We start from the raw sequence: 22450 nt of genomic DNA, 5'->3' as shown, positions 1-22450 counted from the left end.
GCGCATCAGTCAGAAAAGGTTTCCAACATGCAGAGATAAGTACTTTCTGAGGAATTTTTAGAGACGGAAGGGAGGCGCGTGCACACACACACACACACACACACCTAACGCTGGCACAGTGACTTGAGTAAACCGCCGGAGAATGTGTGTAAACACACGGTGAAGCACTTCTACTCTCCTGCACTAACCGCTTGGCAAAGTGTGTGTGTGTGTGTGTGTGTGTGTGTGTGTATGTGTGTGTGTTTGAGTGCATATGTGTGAGTGCGAGCCCAAAATCCCACTGGAAACTATTTCCTCAACGAGAGCATTAAAGCATCACCACTCTCTAAGATGTCAACACCAGCGAGCTCTCTCCTTTCTTTCTTTTTTTCTCCTCCCTTTTGTTTTCCTCTGTCCGTCTGTGTTTCTCCTCCACCTCTTTTCCTTCCTTCAACCCTTGCGCTCCCTCTCTCCCCCTCTCTCCCCCTCTCCCTCACTGTCTGTCCTCCCCAATAAGTTTTGACGGAGCAGTTTGATGTAATGGCCCTGGGTGTAAGTGCTTTTGTTTTGGGGCCATCCGTTTGATCTGTCGCTGATTTAACAGGGCAGTGGAACCGACTTTTTAACAGCAATGTAATGGAAAAAGTGAGATGCCGCATTTCGGTCAACTTGATGTGTCAACTCGCGCACTCGGTCACAGAACTAGCGGCATCCGTAGCGGACTCAACTGCGACTTCAGGCCATATTAGAGCACGTTAAATCATTCTTTGATGAGCTCACAGCTAATGGTTTAAGCAGACGGAGCTCGGGACTACACGCTCACAGCCAAAACAAACTACATACCCAACATTCCCCTCACCTGACATCAGCCGGAGCTCGGGCCCGCGGGCCATCTCCATAGCAACTCATTTGTCTTCATTAGGGGCTTGTCTGATGGGTTGTTTTGCTCCCTGAAGGGATTAATGAAGTTGTACTGAATTAAATTGAGTTCTCAGATGCTCGCGGATGATGAGTTTTAATCATGTTGAGAGGGAAACATTGAAAAGGGGGCTGAAAAACGTCACGGAGGACGTCAACAGGATGTTCCTCTCTTTGAGAAATCACCGGAGAATCGCACTTTTTTTTTTAACTGAATGAAAGTTAGATGAGAAGACAGACACTCTCATGTCCTGGTTGAACAGATCCGATCAGTATCTTATACATGGATCACGTGGCTACTTGCATGCGAAAGGCTCAAAGTTAGCCCGCAGATAATTATCATCCAAGGCTGCAGTTCCCCTCAGCTGTACGGAGCTTCTCTCAGATTATTGTTTTTTGGTTTTATGGCCCACGAATGTTCCTATTTTTCAACTCTCATCAGCATAGTTTCCAGGCCTCTGCGTACAGCTGTGTTCAGTGAGAAAGCTCTGAAAGCCCACAGTGCGCTACCTGGCCACCGCCGACTGGCAGGCATGCAGTCAGTGATTGCTTTAGCTGCCGTAGCGCCAAATATTTCTCTTAGAAGTTGGTGGAGAGCAAAACAGAGAAAGGGGAGATTGAATATTGGACTATCGTTCATCAGGTGAACAGAAAAAACGATGCTCGTATCCACTGGAAGTGTGAATGGGCAACTGTCTGCTAAAGCAATACGTTGTAATAACGCATCGATGTTGTGTTTACAGCCTACTGCCCCCAAGTGGTTATACAGTCACTTATAGCTGGTTTAAATAGTAAGTTGGAGTCAGCAGCCTGTTAGCTTAGCGTTGGGTAAAACTGGAAACAGCGATCCTGTCTGAAGGTATCTAAATTTTCCAACTAGCGCCTCTGAATTTGTTGTACCACACACAGGTTGTTTGATTGTTTGAGGATTGATTAACATTGGTTTAATCTTAAGATTTGGTCACTGTTACTTGGCCAGAGGGGCTTCCCGTAGTCTCTGCATGTTGTCTGGCCTGATGAACTCTTAACGGTGCTGGTAGGCGGATGTTGTACCTCTGGATAGAGGCATGCAGGCTAGCGTTTTTTTCCCTCCCTCCAGTTTTGATCCCAGGCTAAGCTAGTCATCCCTTTTGCTTTAGCCTTATACTTACAATAACAACATGAAAGATTTTCGCATATAACAGCCCGTTCTCACTGCCAACACATCAAATACTGCAGCGTGGGCAGTGACGCTGTAGGTAACCCTGTAGCGTCACGTCCTGAAGCACCCCTTGAGTCGAGAGCGAGAAAGTCCGAGTCATTGGTTGGCTCGGGCAGTTAGGTGGGTAATTCACAGGACTCTCACTCCAGGAGACCCTGATTTGCGTCCCGTGAATAAGAGCCTTTCCTAAAATGTTGGACTCAAAACAAAAGCATATAATGTGTCTGCTTTATCAAATAATCACTTGGAGTGTGTCGGTATCCTCATCACCTTCCCACCTTGCGCCCATTTAGGTGAAAGCATGACAGTTCTAAACACGGCTGATTGGCTGTTGGGCTGCAGCAGCCCGCCCCCTGCGCCGGGCTCCAAGGACTATGGTACAGAGGTGCATGTGTGTGAATCCAAAGCTTAGAATTCATACAGCGTTAACCTTGAATGCAAAAAAGGAATTTGTTTCCTACAGTTCGGGCTGATCCTAGAACTGCTGTTTTCTTGTGCCAGAATTGCAGTGGTGTTCATTGCGGCATCATGTGCTCTTTGGACCCCAATGTGAATTTCATTGCAGTGTTTGTGTGTGTGTGTGTGTGTGTGTGTGTGGAGGTGTTTGCATATTTGCAGGGTTCCCACCAGGCAATGTTTGGCAAGCTGGGGAATTTTCGATGATGATTTTTTTCTCTGAAAGTTAGCAAATATCCAGCTTGAATGTACCACAAAAAATACAAAAAAACAGAAACTTTTGGTCACGGTCGTGTTTTTCAAAAGTCATTTAAAGCTTATTGTGGGAACCCTGCACGCAGAATTTACTTCCATATTAGAACTGCATGGTAGTGTCTTCTTTTCTCAGTAAGGTTTTCTTTGTGTGTGTGTGTGATGTGTCTTCCTTAGTGGCCTCCCCTAACACCCATCTTTCCTGTCTTCCTTAAGTGAAAACAGAGCCTATGAACAACAGCGATACAGTCACTACGACAGGCGACACAGTGCTGGACACATACGCGGGCTCAGGTAACACACACATCTGCCCACAGACACACACACACAACCCCCTCAAAAAACATATCACACACAAAGGCCATCATCCGTTTCGGCTCGGCGGTAGGCCCACTGAAAGCTCTAATCCCGTGAAGTATTGCCTGTCCCTGGATTACGTCATTAAAGGCTGGCAGAGTGAGGGTGAGAGAGAGCGAGAGACATTTTTACACTTGGCCTTTTTTTTTTTTTTTAGACTCACACACGACCCCCGTGCTCCTTCACACTGCAGCGCACACACACACACACACACACAGTGATACACAAAAACCATTAAGCAAACACACAGTGAGGGTTTAGACGCAGCGGGGTGTTTGTCAGTATTGAGCTCTGACATCTCAATGACCACAAACAGACACTGTGTTTGACTGTGAGGCCCGCTGTAAGGGGGTTTTCACGGACTACAGTGCTCTCCGAAGGGGGGGGGGAGAGAAACTTGGCCCCTCTCCACTCGAAAATGCTTCAAATTATGTTTACTGGAACGACTCAAACGAGCCAGAGGCCTTGAGTTGTGCTGTCCAGGAGTGTTTTTTTTTTTTTTTTTTTTTTGAATGTGAAGGGAAACAGAGGATTTGTGTCGACACCATTCATAACCCCGCGCTGTCTTGTTGTTTTTTATTACCGTGCTGTTTTTAGTGATCACCAGCAGCGGGTACAGCCCTCGTTCAGCCCACCAGTACTCCCCTCCCCTCTACCCATCAAAGTAAGTCCGACTTTTTCACAGTGTTTCAGTCTGCTTTCTGAGAATCCTCATCAGCAGTTGTCATCCGGCTAATCTGTCTTGTGTCTTCCTCTTCTACCTCAGGCCGTACCCTCACATTCTCTCCACGCCGGCGGCCCCTCCCATGCCGACGTACGCCGGCCAACCCCAGTTCAGCAGCATGCAGCAGTCGACCGTCTACACTGCTTACTCCCAGACAGGACAGCCATACGGACTGTCCACCTACGGTAACCACAAACACACACTCGCACACAAAGACACACATCACAGCAGCCTACATTGAGACTTATTGTGGCATTATTCCCTGAGAAGTTAGCGAAAAAAGAAAATGAGAAGAAATGTAATTCAATCACCAAAAATTAATGGGGTCCATTCTGGGCCAAGACCCATCGTCCGTCCAAGTTTCACAGAAATCCGTCCAGCAGTTTTTGTGTAATCCTGCTCACAAACCAACCAACCAACAACAGAAACAGGGGGAAAACATAACCTCCTTGGAGGAGGTAAAAAAACTAGTGCTAGAAATTAAATACTTCACACTGACGAGCACGACATAGTGAGATCTTTCCGAAGAGTGACATACATGTAATGCAATGCAAGTGAAGTGATGACGACAATGTCATTTAAACACTAAAAATATGTAGTTTTAAGGAGACAGATTATGATGTACCATATATAAGCATCATCTAATATCTTGGGGTTTGTTTTTTGTCCTTGTCACAGACCTCGGTGTGATGCTGCCAGGCATTAAAACAGAGAGCGGCCTGGCTCAGAGTCAGTCTCCTCTGCAGACGGGCCTCAGCTACAGCCCCGGCTTCACCACGCCTCAGCCCGGACAGACTGCATACTCACCCTATCAGATGCCAGGTCAGTTTCGGTCCTTGAGCAAATATCCTATATATTTTTCTATCCTAGCTGACTCTTAGCTGTCCACGTTTCTGTGCCCATGTTTCTTCTCTGTGGTCTGATTCCGTTTTTTTCTTCTTTGTGTCTTCAGGTTCCAGTTTCACTCCTTCCTCAGGCCTCTACGCCACCAACAACTCAGTGTCCAACCCCGCCAACTACACTGCCACACAGCAGGTACCTCAGTGGCTATAAACTGTGTGTATGCGTGTGTGTGTGGTACAATCCAGCTGAAAAGTGTCCTCAGGGAGATTTATACCAGGGCAGATCGGCCATTGCTACACGATTGCTCGGAGTGGTCAAGTCCAAGTCATTTGCCTCATTAATGCCGGCTCAGACCAAAGCCGAGGACTTTGTACTCGGCGTAGTAGTTTCGATGATATTTCCAGTTCCAAAGCGGTTTTACAGGCACGCTCGGACAAAAACTTTCCCCATTCATAGATGCTTAAAGAAAATAAAATCTAATTACAGCGCGACAGGGACAAACTGGAGAGCGAAACAGACAATCAGTCTTTGTGAAAGAGTGTTTTGTTCTGGATAGTTCTCCACGTCCATATGATGAATTGTGCTGCGGTAGTAAAATGCTTAAAGGGGGATTTTAATGTCCCGCTATGATAGATGTGGCTGTTTACAGGAAGAAAGTGAAGGTTTGGCTTGTGTGGGTGGATTAAGGGGGAATGGTGTGTGTGTGTGTGTGTGTGTGTGTGTGTGTGTGTGTGTGTGTGTTTGACAGAAAAAGAAAATGCAAGCAATAGAAAAAAGGGAGAGCGAGGCTGATAGAAAGCCAGTCCGTGCGTGTGCAGTGTGTGTGAATATGCACGCTTGCATACACACATTGCTAACTTCACGACAACTGTGCATGTGTGTGTTTGTGTGTGTGCAGACATGTGGCGGTGCTCCACTCTGTAATGACTTATAGAGACGGACGTAGTGACAGGTTTAGAGAGCTGACTCACAAAAGCGTCCATCTCCACTGGGTCAGTAAAACGCCTGCGACACAAGGTTTTAATTGTTCTGGAGATCCAAAATACAGAAATGAGGGAGTAAAAGATTAGAGACATGAGAGGCACGGCTTGTAAAATCTCTCTTCAAAAGTCACTTTGAACCTCTCCTGTTTTTTTATTCTTCATGTTTTTTGCTCTTTGTCTCCCTTGTGCTTCACTGTGTGATGTGTGTGTGTCTCATGTTCTTTCCTCTGCAGGATTATCCCTCATATACGACGTTTGGCCAAAACCAGTATGCCCAGTATTATCCCGCCTCCACTTACGGGACTTACATGACCTCCAACAGCGTGGATGGCACAGGCTCCACGGCAGCCTACCAGCTGCAAGATCCCGCCCCTGCCATGACCGGACAGGCTGCTGAACTTCACCCAGGTTTGTGTTAGAAGAGGCGGAGGTTAATGCTCAAAAAACACTGCATACTGTCCCCACTCTGTCCGAAACACTCTGTTTTAGCTCCTGTCTCTTTAAGGCCCAGTCCGCCCTGATTGGTCAGCTCAAACACAGCTGAGCCAGCACCGCTTACCGTGTCTCGAGTTGGCTCTGTGGTGTTCTACTTCTACTGTAAATAAAGGCATTAATTTTGTGAATATGTGTCATGGTGACGTAGTGACTGCTGACGAGGTGTTTCTGGTACTTCAGGAGCAGTGGGAGAGAGGAGCTCTTTTGGGCTTTTTATCTTTCACAATCTTTTTTTAAGCACAAGAACCTACATAACATGCCGAAGGAAAGCAATACAAAACGAAAAGGCATAATATGTCTCCTTTAAGGGGAAATATACCACTCAGAATTAAACAATTCTAACATAAATATGCAAACAGATGTCAGATTCTGTCACGCTTTTTGATACTGGCAAGGTAATCTTGTTTCCAGTAGAAAAATAGCAACAGTTCAGGAGTCCATAAACTTGCTTTCAGCCACGATGAACTCCAGGAATTAAACTTCAGACCGAAGCCATAGTTGGCTGGCACGGCGCTCGCCGAGTGGTGAATCGGCATTTGTTCACATCAACTCAGAGACTTTGATCGGAGTGAGGCTGTGTTGAATGTTGCACTTTTGTAGCCGAGTGAGAGAACGGGTGGGAGAAAATGCAAAATAACATTGAGCTCAAGTGCAGCCGTATGTGCAGAAATATGGCTCGCTATTCAGTTTTTTTTTCTCTGGTTTATCTTGGCTGTAATTCAGGAAGCCTGATTAAAGGAGCTTATCATTCTTCCTGTCACTGGCACTTTCCCTCTCGCTGCTTTTTCTCACTATTTCTCTCTTTTCTCTCCTCTCGGAGTTCCAGTTGGTATCTGTTTTTTTGTGTGTCGCTCTCGCTGCTCTTTCTGTCTTTGTCCACCCCCTCTCTCCCCTCTCTCCCTGATTGAGACATAACAAAACGAGAGCCGAAGCTTAGAGTCTGGTTCTAGTTACCACACAGCAGTGGGAGCATATGGCATTAGTGGTGTGTGTGTGTGTGTGTGTGTGTGTGTGTGTGTGTGTGTGTGTGTGTGTGTGTGTGTGTGTGTGTGTGTTTGCGCACTCACAAGAATGTGTGTGCGCTCGTGCAGAATTTCGCATCTTTGCAAGAAAGCATCAGATTACCCGACTTTTCTGATTTATTGCACAGATCCATCTTTGCTCGACTCTGTTAAATCTTTACATTTCATGTTATCGTGAATCAGTCAAGACCATCAATGGCACTGTTGTTTAGGATTGCTTGGCAGTTTTGATCTGTCACGCCACTTACCTTGAATTATAAAACCTGACACGATGGCTTATTGCTGTACAAACTCTTGAGTTATTGCTTTTCCTGACGTGGATACAACTCACAGAGCACCTGTGGGATCGGCTCAGACCACAGCGTTTGCTGTTGCTTTAATTTAAATATAGTCTGTGATCGCCTGGTGCAGTTTGAGACGGACATTTGATCAGTTGGACATTAAAATGTTTAATGTTTGCACACCATCTCAGGGGACTTCGATACAGTGCAGAGCCCCTCCACGCCCATCAAAGAGCTGGATGACCGAGCCTGCCGGAGTGGGGGGTCCAAGTCCCGGGGCAGGGGCCGCAAGAACAACCCCTCCCCTCCGCCTGATAGTGACCTGGAGGTAAGGGACCAGAAAACACCCACTGACTGAATATTACATTCAAATCTCTGTGGATATGTTGAATTCTCTTTGATCTTCTTCCTGTTGAATACAACAGAGGAGAGGCTGATGGGGCGCGGGACCACCCATGTCACCGTCCGGTTGAGCATGAATGCACATACAGGCTAAAAACATGGAAGCACCATTACCTTTTTGTTCTGTTGTTATTGTTCTCCAGAGGGTGTTCGTGTGGGATCTAGACGAGACGATCATCGTCTTCCATTCCCTGCTCACGGGCTCCTACGCGCAGAAATATGGCAAGGTAAGATGGTCGCCCTGCCTCCGCTGGACGTCTGTTATTGTAGTGTTGTGATGACTCAAGCCTCCATCCATTTTCTTCCAAATCTGCCAAAATGGAATCCAAGATTACAGCTTGGACAACGCAGGTCTGATAGTGATTAAATGAAGGCTGGTGAATATTAGCTAAAAAATGACCACAGCTGGCCAAATGGTGGATGTATAACTGGAGATCAGCCCCTTAATAAGCCTAATGAGTATTCCCGGAGCGCTTGGTGGAGTTTTTTTTTCCCGGGCTGTGCTTGGCAGGTCGCATGCAAGCGACCCTGCACTGTGATCGGTGGAAGTTGTTGGAGCTGTAATTAAAAAGAAAGGATCCGGACCTGAAAGAAGCATTTCCACCTCCTCTTTACGCTCTTCTGAGTAAATAAGAATTACGTCTCCTAAAAGATAATTTCCCCAAAATATCATGTAAAGATTTTCTACAAATAAAAGGACAGGTGACTAAACTGCAAGGTCCACTGGTAATAAAGCAAGTTAAATAGAGTTTGTATTAGTATCTGTTGGACTATTATTAATATTACTGTTATATTAAAGGGGCACTTCGTAGTTTTGATGAAGAAATTCAAACTCAGAATTTTGAGAATTGTAAAATATATTGAGGTAAAAATACAAACTCAGAAATATTTATTTTTTCCCTTAACTGAATAAACAAGCTGTTGGAAAATAAGGTCCCCAGAACACTGTTTGAAGCTAGTAGGGTGGCAGGGTCCGCCATATATAATCAAAGTAAAACAGTGTGAATTTGTGTTTGTTTATTATTTTGCTTAGGCAAGAAAATCTGTCAATGCAAAACTTTCTTTTCTGCACCTTTAAAAGCACAATAATCATTTGTCTCTCACTGGCCAAACCTGACTTTGAGGAGGAATTGTTTTGTCTCAATTCTCAATTTTGACGCAGCGTTTTACAAAGTCTTAAATATGAAAACTCACAATGAGCACACCAGTCGGATGAGCTCCACTTCCTCCAGTATAAACATCACACTGAGTACCTCAGGAATGTTATGGTCAATTTATGATGATGACCACATACATGAAAACATGAGTGAGTCTTTAAATGTCCAACATGTTAAGAATACATTTAAAAACCGTGAGTAATTACAGTTTGATAATAATTTGTCATGCTAATATTTTAACTTGGAGTGATGTTTATTCCAGTCTTCTTTGGGATCTTATTCGGTGGTCTCGGCCTTCTCACATAACAGCTACACTGTTTATAGTTCCCTTTATTTTAATAAGTCTTGGCTCTGATCGGGGATCATCATATGTGGCCAAGGCCACAGATTTTTATTGGGTGATGTCGTTTCCTGTGGGCACCGGCCTGCCTGCACGGGGCTTTGCATCCCACTCTTCAGCCTGCAGAGCATGTACTGATATCCTTGTTTGGCAGTCAAACAAAAGCTGGCATGGCACACCCATGCTATTTGGAGCCAGCCATAGGAGCCCAGGCATTTTACAGATAGGATTTGTGGGCACTGATGTACTTCCTAGTTGCTCCGCAGTCGTGGAATTTAATGTTTGGCAATTGGGATTTAATGGGTACAAGAAAGGCCCTGGTGAGCTGTAAATTACTGTACATGTGTGGGTGTCCGTGTGTGTGTGTGTGTGTGTGTGTAAATAGAACACATGCAGCCTTGTAGTTAATTCAGCTTGTATTCTATTGTTTTTATATGAGAGAAATATGAATACTGACGGATAACATCTCAATTTAAATCTTGGATCTAGGAAAGAAAGCTATATGTTTCGCCTGACTTGTAGTGAAATAATGAATGAGATCTTGTCAGTGATTTAAAGGGTAACTCCACCATGTTATTTACTACTGTACTACTGCATATGTAAAAAAAAAAAAAAAAAAAAAAAACTGTTATAAAGCATTTCGTGGCTCCACAGGAAGCTGCGTGTAATCTGGTAAACTGCTTCCAGTGTTGTCATTCAGTGGCTGAATTGCATTATGGGTAATGTAGGCATGTTTGCAAATGAATTTTGGTTTTGCTTTCTTCATTTTGATTTGTTTTCAAACTGTCCATAATGAGTCAGACAGTGTTACGCTAGACCAGTGGACTGCCATCAAAACCTGGTGCCTACATTACCCACAGTGCACCCACTGAGTGACATCACTGGAGGCAGTTTATCAGATCACATGCAGCTTCCCCTGGAGAGACACAAATCTTTATACTACTTTCTTCACATATGCAGTAGTACTCCCCAGAACCTGTCAACACACATTACTCTTTAGAAACTGGTGAAGTTACCCTTTAAACCAGGTCTTATATCTGACTCAGCAGATGTAGATTGATGGTGTGAGCCTGTGATTGGGCGTCGACTTCAGGTCATGTTCTCCTCCCCTTCCACTATCTGTGAGTTCAGAATCCCTGTCGCTACAGGAAGGTTGCTCTAACACTAACCTGGCCACTAACAGTATGAACGCAAAGAAGCTAGAAGCTCTCACCCTGTCTTCTGTGGGCGTGTCTCTCCTCCTGCAGATAGGTCTGTTGTGTGAGCCTCGGTCTCATGATTATCTTCATGTGTAATAAAGCACAAAAATCTGACCTGGTATCCCAAAACAGATAAGATACACGTCAGAATACGACTGTCAGAGCATTTTCTTCACCTCATTTGCTGCTGCTGCCGCTCAAGAAATATAGTGGCAGCTGTGTCTGTTCGCACCTCGCCCAAAATAGTGTTTACACTGTTGACATAGGAACCACAAGAGCCAAGCACCGTTCTCACACGGGCTCTGATGATATATCTGCTTTAAATGATGTTTCATTTTTTTTAATGAACATCTTTTTTTTTTCACACAGATGCACACTTGCCACATTTCTCAGTGCAGGAGTTATTGTAAGCCGGGATAGTTTTCGTTGAAGTGTCGAGTTTCCAGCGCTCGAATGATAACAGCGGAAGGTGGAGAGCTGAGTTGTTTCAGGCTACTCTGGCCGGAGCCAAAGTAATATTTGCAGTTCTCTGTGATTGATTGAACTTGTCTGGCAAGATATTACAAAAAAAAAAAAAAAAAAGCCACCTCAGCGTTTCTGGAGCCCAAATTCGGCTGCTCAAAGGGAATTCGCACATTTTCAGCTGCAAGTGTTTCGACATAAACCGATGTTCATTCCTCTGCTCTGGATGGTGGCCAACATTATCATTACCTGAGAGACAAACCTTAAGTGCCTCTTGTTTCTGTTACTGACACTGAAGCAGGAAAAGAAACGTTCAGAATTTCTTCTATCACTATTAGCAGCTGTTAACTTTACTTTATGGAGCACACACACTCTGTTTTACTTTTTTTTTTTCTTGCACTCAAGAATGCTGTCCATCTTTCTCTCTCTCTCTCTCTCTCTGTTTCTGTGTCTGTGTGCCTCGCTCGCTCACTTTCACTCTCCTTCCTGTTGGCTTCTTTCTATTCTCGTCGTCTGACGGCGTCAGCGAATCGCGCGGCAAGCTGTCGTCCCTTGCTGACCTATCACAGATGATGGTTTTTGCAGCTGAGCTCTGAAGCTGGCAGGGCAGGCTCCCAAAAACTCTCTCCCGCACACACACACACACACACACACACACACACACCATTCACATACCGCATACACACCACCACAGCATCACCCTTTGAGGGGAGTTACTCCCTGCAATACACTCTCACCCCCTGCACACAACCCCCCACCAACACCACCACCAAGCCATAAGGAATGTTGATGGGACAGAACAAGTGCAACCTGTCTGTCAGCATCTGCTGTGATGAGTGGAGCGTACCAGCTCTACAAGTGGTGGGAGGGGAGGGTGATTTGGGATGAAGAAGGTGTTTAAAGCTTGGAAATTAGATTTATTTTTTGGGGGGGAGGGGGGGCAGGAGGGAGTAACGTCCCTCAGAGAGAGGAAAGGAAATAAGTTGTCATTATGTTGAAGTCATGATGACAGTGATGTTATCTTCCTCGTCCATTAGGACCCTCCTATGGCGGTAACGCTTGGTCTGAGGATGGAGGAGATGATCTTCAACTTGGCCGACTCACACTTATTCTTTAATGACCTGGAGGTGAGATATCAGACCGACACACAAGCACACATTCAAAGTTTTTACAAAGACGTGTTGAAATGTTTGCAGTTTTTCTTGCACAAAGCGCAACATGGAGCACTTCAAAGTTTCTCGAAGTCAGGCTGCTACTGCCCTGACTGCTACTGCCCTCTAGTGGTGCGAAGTGATGTAACACGCCAGATTGCTGTAAATCAGAGGCGCCCAACAACAAAACTTCATGATGGAGCGCGGCACCTGATGTAAAGTTAAGATGCAAAGTGATCATATGCAGACGCCTTGAGAGGCCAGTGAGAAAAACAGATTCTGGTGATCCAGTTTCTGAGAATGATCTTAATTGTTTTTATGAATTAATATGTTTATGAATAAGAAGGTCAAAAAGACAATTCTTCACATTCCTTCCTTTCCTTTCCAGTCTTGCTTTGTCATATCAGGTGGCGGTAATAACACTAGTTGCCACCCACCAATTAATAGAAAAAGAAGAAGAAGGCGCACTATCTGAACAATTCTATCAAAAAAAGTTCTGTATATATTGCAATAATATCATTACTGCAAATTATTTAATTTGTATCAAGCAAATGCTCATAATTTATGTAGAATTTAATTTTATACGTTTCCTATCCAAGTCCTTATCTTATTTTTGTTTGTGTACAGGAGTGCGATCAGGTACATATTGATGACGTGTCATCAGATGACAATGGCCAGGACTTAAGGTGAGGATTTAACTATTCATATGTTTTAAAACAACAACTGTAACTTCCTGGAGAAAGATAGCTGATTGTTCAGTCTCCTACCAAGATCTTCAAATACTGACGCTTTGGACTGGCGACTCTGGTCGGATGCCAAACCAAAGCATCAGTATTTGACCAGTCAGGGATGACGATCAACAATCAACTGTTTCTCCAGGTAGGTACATGTTGTTGCTTAAATATTAATGTAAATGTTGATGTTTCAGAGTTATTTTTATTGGCTGATAATTCACAGTTTACAATATTACTCTTTTTTTTTGTCTATATAATGTAAATACTTATATTTTCTTTGCATTTTACAGACAATAATAAATTGCATTCTTAAAGTTATGGGGAGTTGTGTTAACAGTACTGAATTATAATAATAACCAGTTGATCTTTTTGTTCTACCAGAGCAGATTTTTCAAATAAAACATATCATTATTATTGACAGTACTTACAGTTTTGCAACTGATGGCTTCCATGCAGCTGCAACCAGCGCCAACCTGTGCCTGGCTACGGGTGTCCGCGGCGGCGTCGACTGGATGAGGAAACTGGCCTTCCGCTACCGACGAGTCAAAGAGTTATATAGCACGTACAAAAACAATGTGGGGGGTAAGCCAATCTGAGGGGAGTTTGCTGTACACCAGTACACAGTTAGGAGGGGGATGGAGGGGGAGGGTCAGTGTTCAGTTTAACCACAAACTGCATGAGTGATGAAACTAGATTTAAGTCTGAAAAGAGTCGTGCACCAAAGGAATTGTTTTGTCTTTTCAGTACATTATTTCCTTTAATTTCTGTCACCAAGTCAATTTTCACAGTCATTTTACAGTTTAATACAACTTGAGACATTGAAGATCCCCTATTGTAGAGAGCCTTTTTTAAATTATAACAATAAAGCAGGTATTGATGCTAAAAAAAAGGAGAGTCCTGCTAGAGTTGACCAATCAGAGAAGACTGTGTTTTTTTGTGGGAGGAGCATATTAAAGAGACAGGATCTAAAACAGCTTTGAGACAGTCGGTGAATAGAGCTGCTGCTGTATTAGCCTGAAAATGAGAATGATATGGGACCTTTTTAATAAAATTATTATCTATTACAGGTGATCAGGAGCTGTTTATATCTGTTTTTACAAATGTGGGTTCATGAGAACAGATATCAGGAGCAAAGCTGCTATTGGCCTTTTTTTTTTTTTTTTTTTGCCACTTTCCAATTGTATAAGGACAATTTCATGCCAAAAGGCAGAAAACATATATTAACATGTATGTGTTCAAGCCTGGAAACAATTCTAAAACCGTATTTAAATGGTGGGACATCCAAAAATTCTCCATTGGAGCCACTTTAAATGAGATTTAGCAGCGTTGTACCAACGACAAGCACCATTAAACTATCAAGTACAAATTGATTCTGTGAGGAAACTAAACACAGTTTGTAACCAATAAAATATGTGAAACACTATCTTGAAGGCCCACATAAGAACGGCCTTGTGTTGAGCCCGATGCTGTGAGGGTTTACTGAAGTCACGCTGTGTGTTCAGGTCTGCTGGGTCCTGCTAAAAGAGACGCCTGGCTGCAGCTCAGAGCCGAGGTGGAGGCTCTGACAGACTCCTGGCTCACCCACGCACTCAAGTCCCTGTCCATCATCAGCTCCAGGTGCCACTCTCCGTCATATTTATCCTCAACCTCCTGCTAATTAATAAGGTCTAGATACAAGATCCATATTCATGATCCGTTCCTCTGTCTGCTCTCCGTCTGTGTCCCGCAGGAGTAACTGTGTAAATGTGCTGGTGACCACGACGCAGCTCATACCAGCGCTGGCTAAAGTTCTCTTATATAGTCTGGGATCTGTTTTCCCCATCGAGAACATTTACAGTGCAACAAAAATAGGTAAGCCACAAACACTGGTGCTCACACAACATACATTTCATAAAAACTGAATAGAAATAAAATATTGATATCATATAATGTGGAATGGAAGTAATTAAATAGTAATTGACTCTATATTTTATTTATGGCATCTTAACAGTTCAGAGGCTGCATGTATTCTGATGATTATCTAACTTCACATGTTACTGATATCTCTTTTACAATATTAAATGTGTTGCTCTACCACGCAGAAAGTTGTGATACATTAATATTGAGCTGGAAGGGAACCCAAGAGGGCACTTTATCATGTTTAATCTACTATGGAGGCATCCAAGACGGCATCTTCAGCAGAATTTTCTTTTATGAGTTTATTCTTGGGTGTCAAAATTGGATCAAACTGAATTTTTTTGGGTGACGAGGACTTTCGGACCAATTACGTAAAATTCTTGCAGGCTCTCTTTAGAACCTGAAAAAGGAGAGACGCCGCAACAAAGCAAAATTGTTTAACTGTCACTTAGTCCAACGACTTTTCTTTTATTTTTGACGTTTTTCATTTATCCCCCGGAAGGATGAGAAAGAGATGATACAGGGGACGGAGAGCAAAGTCACAAACCAATCAGCTCTGAGAATAGTGAGGCCCAGCAGGGGCGTGGGTGTGTCGGATCTCGGATTAGGTGACACCCCATAAGTCTCCTGGATACATTACTGTGCATGAGGAGGCTGCATTCAAATCCTCTTCTTACGAGAGGCCCGTCATGTCCTGATTTTCAAAATAAAATCAGAGCAAACGCAACTAAAGATTGCAATGTTTCATACAACATCCACACAGGACATCTTTAATGCGTGCACGCACATTTTCAGTGGATGTGCACGTGTATTTCAGTGTTTTAGGCCTCATCAGCCTCCCGCTCTTTCTCATTGTCTCTTCTCCTTCACTTCACCATCAATGCGCACCAGCTCTGCCTCTTCACCTGTTTTTATTTTCACCCCAACAACAAGTGAAAAACCTGTGAAAGCCCGTCTGTTTGTCTCCAGGCAAGGAGAGCTGTTTTGAACGTATAGTCTCCCGCTTTGGCACTAACATTACATATGTTGTGGTTGGCGATGGGAAGGATGAAGAGCATGCGGCCAGCCAGGTAAACAAACGACTTTCTGAACTCTGACCCCTCTGACCTTGTGACCCCCTCCTTCCTTCCTCCCCCCTTGTTTATTTGTTTTTTTTGCAGGAAAAGAGAGTTGCTTTGAACGCATAATGCAAAGGTTTGGCAGGAAAGTAGTGTATGTTGTAATTGGGGACGGTGTGGAAGAGGAGCAGGCGGCCAAAAAGGTAATGGACCCGCAACCTCACCGTGACCCCGCCTACTCCTCACAGTGTGAGCTCTGATTGGACGAAGCCTGCCTTTCTTTGCTGTAGAGGTTTTGTGTTGGTTGTTCACTTTTTCTGTTCTACTTGCTGTTGCTTTTTTTTTTTTTACGGAGGGTGTGGAGAACTTTGATTGCAAATGTCAGAGTGAAACTTTGAGATTGAAGCTTAGCTAATGTAATTTTGCACCCAATACACCAAAATTGTGAGCCACCTGAAGGCAAATTTCTCAAATGACTTGTTGCTCTGAATCGTACACTTCTAAAGTCAACATGGTTTGTGTCAGATTTTAACACGTAAATGAATGGCTGCACACGTGTACAGCGACTAAGCTTCGATCAATCTCATTCGTTTTGAGCAATAATGTTGGATTTCATCCATCGGTGTGTGGAGTCTTGTTTTACTGTTATACTGCAGTTCATGTGAGAGAGAAAAAATACGATATATCCCGACAAAGTAGGACATGTTTCTGTAAGTGTGAATATAAATCCCATCTCTTCTCCAGCTTCTGGGTGTCATTCTTAACGCTGGGTGCTGGGATTGTTGAAGGAACACTTTGACGTTATGAGAAATGTGCTTGTTTGCCGTCTTGGTCCGCTAAACATAAGGCTACAGCATCCAGTTAGGTTTGGTTAACAGAATAGTTCTTTTTTTTCTTGTTTAATTCAAACCAAACCTGAGTTTTATGGGCCAGTGAAGTATATTACTTTATTAGCCAGGCAAACCTCATGGTGAAAGCATGAGCTTGTTGGCTTAGCTTAGCATAAAGTGTTGTCATCCATCATAAAATCACAAATAATTATTTCTACACATTAACATGTTAGTTTGTGTGCTGGTATATATTAGAGTTGTACTTTTATACCTTTGGACCTTCTCGCCCATTGCCATCCTTTATGTAAATCCAACAGCTGTTGACTGTAGCTGTGGCCTTAAAATAATGTAGCAATATTTTTAGACTACATCCCCATTGATGATATTTATCCAGATGTTCTGAAATGTACATCATTTCCATTGCCCGTCAGTAGTCCTATTGAACAGCCACATCAGAGTGTAATATCAGTCAGAAGCAGATAAGCACATTTCCCATAATGCCGAGCTCTTCCTTTCAGCCTCTATTTAGGATTGCATGGATTTTGTTTGCAGTGCTTTTGCAAAGCAAGCAGCTACAAGCTACTGTAGGGTAGCTTGCATGACTTGAAGGTGGTGGTGTGCAAGCTAAGACTCAGTACTGCTGGTGTTAATGACGTGTGTGTGTTCACTCCACAGCACAACATGCCTTTCTGGAGGATATCCAGTCACTCTGACCTGCTGGCACTACACCAAGCACTGGAGTTTGAGTACCTGTAACTATTATAGCAATATGGACTCATGCAAATGTTACTATGGACATGGTCAGCCAGGCAGCCCCCTTCTTTTGTATAACTATTTAAGAACAAACAGTACACTGCAACCGTTTTTGTGATTTTATTTTTTTTGTCTTGTTTTTTTGAACGTCTGGATTTACAAACTCTGAACGGTCTTAAGAAGCAAAAGGAGAGGTGAAAGGAGGTAAATGAAAAAGAACAGTGGGCTGAAGAGGCGACTCCACTACCCAGCGCCCCCTCGATGCTGGGAGTGGACCTCTGTGAAAAGCCTGTCTACTGTCCTTGCAGCAGACTGAAGGCCTATAAAGGCTGAAGACCTCACGTGGCCTGGGGGGAGGCCTTGTCGGTTTGTTCTGGAGCACAAAGGCCAGTGTCCGGCCTTCTCTGGGTCACCTGGAACAACCCATCTTCAATAAATGAAGGCTACTCTGTACAGGCAGCATTATGTGTGCGGGGATAACGGCTGTTTTTTTTTTTCTAAAAAAGCATTTTCTTCCTGGTGGTATAATCACAACAATGCAGTCTTGTGGCAGAAACTTGTGTAAATTATTTACAATAAACTTAAAAAGGGCAGTGGTGGATGTTTTTGTCAAGGAAAGGAAATTTAAAGCTTTGGGATGTTTTTTCCTCTGGATTTTTGTAATTTTGGGGGGAGGGTGAGGGGGACTGAGGATGTGCGTTATGATGTGTTGTGCCTTAATGTGTTTGAATGTCTTTTCTTTATTCAGAAATGTCTATGTATGTAGATATAAAAACGGAGAAAACTTATCCAAATGACTTATGCGTCTTGTCTTCCCTCATGAAGTTTATAACTGACCAAATAGATGACCTAAAGTAAATCGAAACAGTGCTGCATATTATTAATAGTCCACATTTCCTGGTAGCAAATACAAGCCAGATAGGAATGTGAGAAATCAGACACCCAACAACTTTGTCCTCTATAAAACTGGTTCTTGCTGACACGCAGAACATTTCCGTGAACTGAATCATCCAAAAATGTTTGTTTGCAATCTTGTCGAAATTCAAGTTCATATCTAAGCAGACCATGATTTTATAGTTGGTGCCAATAACTTAAATGGGCTCATTAGATGTCTGTTAAAGAGTAAAAAAAAAACACTTGAGACAAAAAGCTTATTTTCCACGATTTATTGACCTCTCATTTCTTGCCTTTGAAATATTCTTCAATCACATCCTTGGCTTGGGACTCCTTGCCATAATCCTGTAGACATTTAAAAAAAAAAAAGTTGAGACTAAGCACTACATTTTAAATTGCAGACATTTTTTGTTAAATCCATCTCTGTTCCATGCCTTTGCAGTTAACCACAGTAAAGGTATGCTGCTTTCAAGTGAAATATCCCATCCAAAAGCAGCATGCTTATAATTAAAAAAAGTAATCAAGCGGAACTATTGTTAGTTGACTCGTAAACCAGCATACACATTTTGGAAACTAGAAGTTTACAATGAGCAATCTGTTTAAACCAACATAGCTCAGTTTGATATTACAGAGGTGATCTTTCAACCAGAGACTGTATGTAGCCATTCTTAGGGACCCCAGACACCACTGATCGATGTAGGGGCTCGTACCCTGGCTGTCATATAGCCAAGAGTTATCAACATCAGCTGCATGGCACAAAGCACAAGCATCTGCACTTGATTGGCATTCTACAAATCCCAGCTGTAGTCGACTAAAGATTAGCACATCTCTCCTGAAAGGAAATTTAGTTCCTATCTTTCAGTTGAATGCACCAACAGTGTCACTTGCCTTGACCACGACACAGCTGCAGCCCACCACCTTGCGGGGTTTGCCCTCACGGTCAATCTTGCACAGACCAACCCACTCGCCGAGCTTCTTGTTATCATCAACCTGAAATCAAGTTAATAAAAGCATCTTTCAAAATTGAGTCACACCAAAGTGAAGTAACAAATGCAGTTTTAAATGCTTGTGCAGCAAGATAAGAACCACAGCAATGTTTGTACTCATCTGTATCTCAGACAGAAATTGGGTAACAGTGGCGATCTCCTCATAGTATTCAGTAGAGGGAGCCAAATTATCATCAGTGATACAGCAGTACATAACATGGTAATTCATCTGTTGCACAAAACATCTTGGAAAAAACTCTATAAAAATTAAATTAAGCATTTCCCTTCCCAATGTCAGATGGGTAAAGGGAATCTGCCATTATAGACATGATTTGAAATGCAGGTTTTTTCTCCCCGCAAAGGAGAGGGATGTTGAAAACATGCAGACAGAGGATGAGAATGCTGGTGAGGTAAGCCCCCAATGACAGTCCAACCCAGTGGGTCAGACTATCCTCACCAAATCTCTTGTAGTAGCTTAACAAAAACATGACAACCACTTGTTTCACCATCCAATTGGTCGTCATCAGAAACATGTAGCCAAATTCTAACAGGCGGTCACAAAAAAAAAAGGACTTTTCAACAGACTTTGGAGAGAAGTGTGATTTAGAATCCTTTCTGTTCATCCTCCTGATGCGTCATCAGTCTGGCTCATTACCTTAATCAGGTTGATCTGATGCTCAGCGCAGAGGGCCTCCACCAGCTTGACGTACATGGGCTCGTCGCAGTTGGCTGCAAGGGCGCAAAGATGGGCCTGACGCCTGCAACAGAACACTGAATTAGCTTGCAGCAAGTGTTTCTACAACATGTTCACACTTCCAAATTTGATGGCATATCTCAGACAGAAATTGGGTAACAATGGCAGTCTTCCGCATGGAAGCTCAGTAGAGGGAGCCAAGATATCATCAGCGATACACCTACTCAAGACCAAACAAAGAATTGCTAAAGTAATTATCCTCCCCCCCCCCCCCACACACACACATACTTGTCCAGGGCCTTGGCAGCCTCGCGGATACCACGGGCAAGGCCATCGTGGATGAGTGCGGTCTTGAGCACTTCAGGGAGAGCGGTGTTGACATCCATGACACCTCCAGCAGCAACGCTATTAGAAATGGGACGAAAAGAGAAGGTTAAAAAAAATAAATAGTTACCAAAAACGGGGGGTGACAAACAAATGGATTTTAGTAGAGCTTCTAGCATGTCAGAATAGGGATCTCACTCATTGTAGAGTGAAGGGGTATCCGACAAAAGAATAAAGAGTCATCATTCAAGCACCAGAGAGCTCACTAAAAGGAATATTTTGACAGCTGACCGTTAAGCATCAGTGGGGTGACAAATTTAGCAATGTGGAGCAATTGAAGAAACAATCTCCTGTGCAGATGACTAGTTTCGTTCAGACATTTTAGATTAAGTTAAAAACTAATTCTAGAGGGTTAGGTTATCTTATGCAACCTAATCCTGCTGATGAAAGTTGATGTGTCTAAGATGTTTTCAATCATAAAGCCATTTTTGGAGCTAGATTGCCCATTAACACATTTAAGATGCACATCTATCCTCGTGAATCCACAATTGCTTGTTGGGGTGTTTGTCCTCTACACTGCCATTAATTGGTTTACGGATTTTCTCCATTTCCCTGTCATGTAAAGTCTGCAATAAGCTCAAGTCATAAGCAAGGACCAGAATACCCTGCAGCAATTAAGCATTTTCAAAAAAGGTGGTTTTCAAAGATTTTTTTTTTTTTTTTTTTTTTTACAAACTGTTAGATATTCCTCACAGGTAGCAACATTAAAAATGACTGTCAAACTGACATAACTGATACACTAACACATTGAGGTTCTGAGTCAAATTGCCATAATACTGTTGCCAACAATGGCTACATAGTCCATGCATAGCGCCTTATCAGATTAATAAAAGGCAAGTTAATTTCCTTGTGTTTTGTCTCTCTTATTCCAACTCTGATGTCGGATTAAATAAAATCTGCGGGCTCTAACGTACCAGGTTACAAATTTCAGATATGGGCTCAAAGGGGAGACCATCCTACACTTCCAGTTTTCATACATCTTTGCAGCCAGTTAGGTTTCCCCAGTAAAACGACACCCTCACTGGGTTTTAAACAAGCTCATAGACGCCCAAACGTCTTACAGGTTTTAACCATCCCTACACCCGATAGCTGTTTGACATACGCAGATTTCAAGCGTCCATAAACCTGCTCCTCCGCTAAGCTAGCCAGTTAGCTCGTGTAAACTTGCAAGTCTATTTTATCACCACACCAGTCATTGCAGGTAGCCTGTAATCGTATTGAGTTAAAATTACAGCCCCAACAACATTTTCCACCCAAAGTTGCTTCAAGTCAGCGGTTTCTGTTCGTTAGATATCTCCGGCTAACACTATGTGGGGCTGACGGCAAATACAGGAGTCATGCTCACCCTTCCTCGGCCATTGTTGATATTTGATGGATGTTCGACTTAAAGTTCTGCAATAAAGAACAGATATGAAAGGAGAGTTATTTTCCAACCAACAAAGGTCAATGTGATGCTTTTATAAATCAAGATGTTTGATTAATCCTGTGGATTGTGCCGGTGACTGAAAAAACGTACCAAAGCCACTCAGGCAGCGGGGAAAGAGGACGTCATAAGCCCGCGACAAGGATTTAATACCACCAGGCCCGACTAGGCCCCATCCGCTCCGAGCAGTGCTGTCCACTGTGCTGCCTGATGCCAACGTTGACATTCTTATTGGTTTGAGTTGTTTTTAATGACGCTTACTCTCTTCAAAGGTTGTTTTCTCCTGGAATCACTCTTTTATTTTTGCTATGTACCCCCCCCAAAAAAATGTTGATACAATAAAGGGACAAAGAAATAGGCTACACATAGACCTGCAATATCAGTTCATTGAAACCAAGAGTGTTTAATGTCACATGAATTAGCCCAATATATTTCGAAATTATAATATGAATACATACAGGCAAGTATGTTATTCAACCATAAAGGTGCCACATAATTAACTATAACAGAAGGAAATGTGGATTCAAAGCGTTAAAGAAAACACTACTTTCCAATATTCCTTAAATTGACCTAGTC

At 43.1% G+C, this 22450-nt stretch overlaps 2 protein-coding genes and 3 non-coding genes across 10 annotated transcripts in view; 1 reads left to right on the top strand and 4 right to left on the bottom strand.

Moving 5' to 3' along the window:
- Positions 1 to 18290, top strand: part of eya4 (EYA transcriptional coactivator and phosphatase 4) — a 46972-nt gene extending 28682 nt beyond the window's left edge. For 3 of the 6 annotated variants that reach the window (XM_037087172.1, XM_037087170.1, XM_037087173.1), the window contains 15 exons: positions 3023 to 3100; positions 3761 to 3827; positions 3930 to 4072; positions 4566 to 4709; positions 4840 to 4922; positions 5947 to 6121; positions 7703 to 7839; positions 8057 to 8140; positions 12109 to 12198; positions 12850 to 12908; positions 13378 to 13538; positions 14459 to 14573; positions 14686 to 14807; positions 16013 to 16113; positions 17416 to 18290. In XM_037087172.1, coding sequence (XP_036943067.1) covers positions 3023 to 3100; positions 3761 to 3827; positions 3930 to 4072; positions 4566 to 4709; positions 4840 to 4922; positions 5947 to 6121; positions 7703 to 7839; positions 8057 to 8140; positions 12109 to 12198; positions 12850 to 12908; positions 13378 to 13538; positions 14459 to 14573; positions 14686 to 14807; positions 16013 to 16113; positions 17416 to 17496 — 1640 coding nt within the window. In that variant the 3' untranslated portion in view covers positions 17497 to 18290. Of the gene's footprint in view, positions 1 to 2391; positions 2476 to 3022; positions 3101 to 3760; positions 3828 to 3929; positions 4073 to 4565; positions 4710 to 4839; positions 4923 to 5946; positions 6122 to 7702; positions 7840 to 8056; positions 8141 to 12108; positions 12199 to 12849; positions 12909 to 13377; positions 13539 to 14458; positions 14574 to 14685; positions 14808 to 15821; positions 15923 to 16012; positions 16114 to 17415 lie in introns of all 6 variants that reach the window. The other 3 variants (XM_037087167.1, XM_037087171.1, XM_037087169.1) reach the window with 2 other exon arrangements.
- Positions 18291 to 18644: 354 nt separating this feature from the next.
- rps12 (ribosomal protein S12) lies at positions 18645 to 22077 on the bottom strand. Its single transcript, XM_037087494.1, has 6 exons — positions 21968 to 22077; positions 21797 to 21843; positions 20356 to 20472; positions 20029 to 20131; positions 19276 to 19377; positions 18645 to 18732 (listed from the first exon to the last, which is right to left on the bottom strand). The coding sequence occupies exons 2-6, from the start codon at positions 21808 to 21810 to the stop codon at positions 18670 to 18672; spliced, it is 399 nt and encodes a 132-aa protein (XP_036943389.1). The 5' UTR covers positions 21811 to 21843; positions 21968 to 22077; the 3' UTR covers positions 18645 to 18669.
- Positions 19496 to 19578, bottom strand: LOC119013165. The gene has a single exon (XR_005072712.1). It is a non-coding gene; the product is annotated as a small nucleolar RNA SNORD100 (small nucleolar RNA).
- Positions 20202 to 20286, bottom strand: LOC119013166. The gene has a single exon (XR_005072713.1). It is a non-coding gene; the product is annotated as a small nucleolar RNA SNORD100 (small nucleolar RNA).
- Positions 20567 to 20643, bottom strand: LOC119013162. The gene has a single exon (XR_005072709.1). It is a non-coding gene; the product is annotated as a small nucleolar RNA SNORD101 (small nucleolar RNA).
- Positions 22078 to 22450: the final 373 nt, after the last annotated feature.

The sequence above is a fragment of the Acanthopagrus latus genome, chromosome 22 (genome assembly GCF_904848185.1).
Source record: "Acanthopagrus latus isolate v.2019 chromosome 22, fAcaLat1.1, whole genome shotgun sequence".
NCBI classification, from domain to species: Eukaryota; Metazoa; Chordata; class Actinopteri; order Spariformes; family Sparidae; genus Acanthopagrus; species Acanthopagrus latus.
The sequence above is the reverse complement of the archived record's forward strand: the minus strand, read 5'-3'. Positions and strand labels throughout refer to the sequence as shown.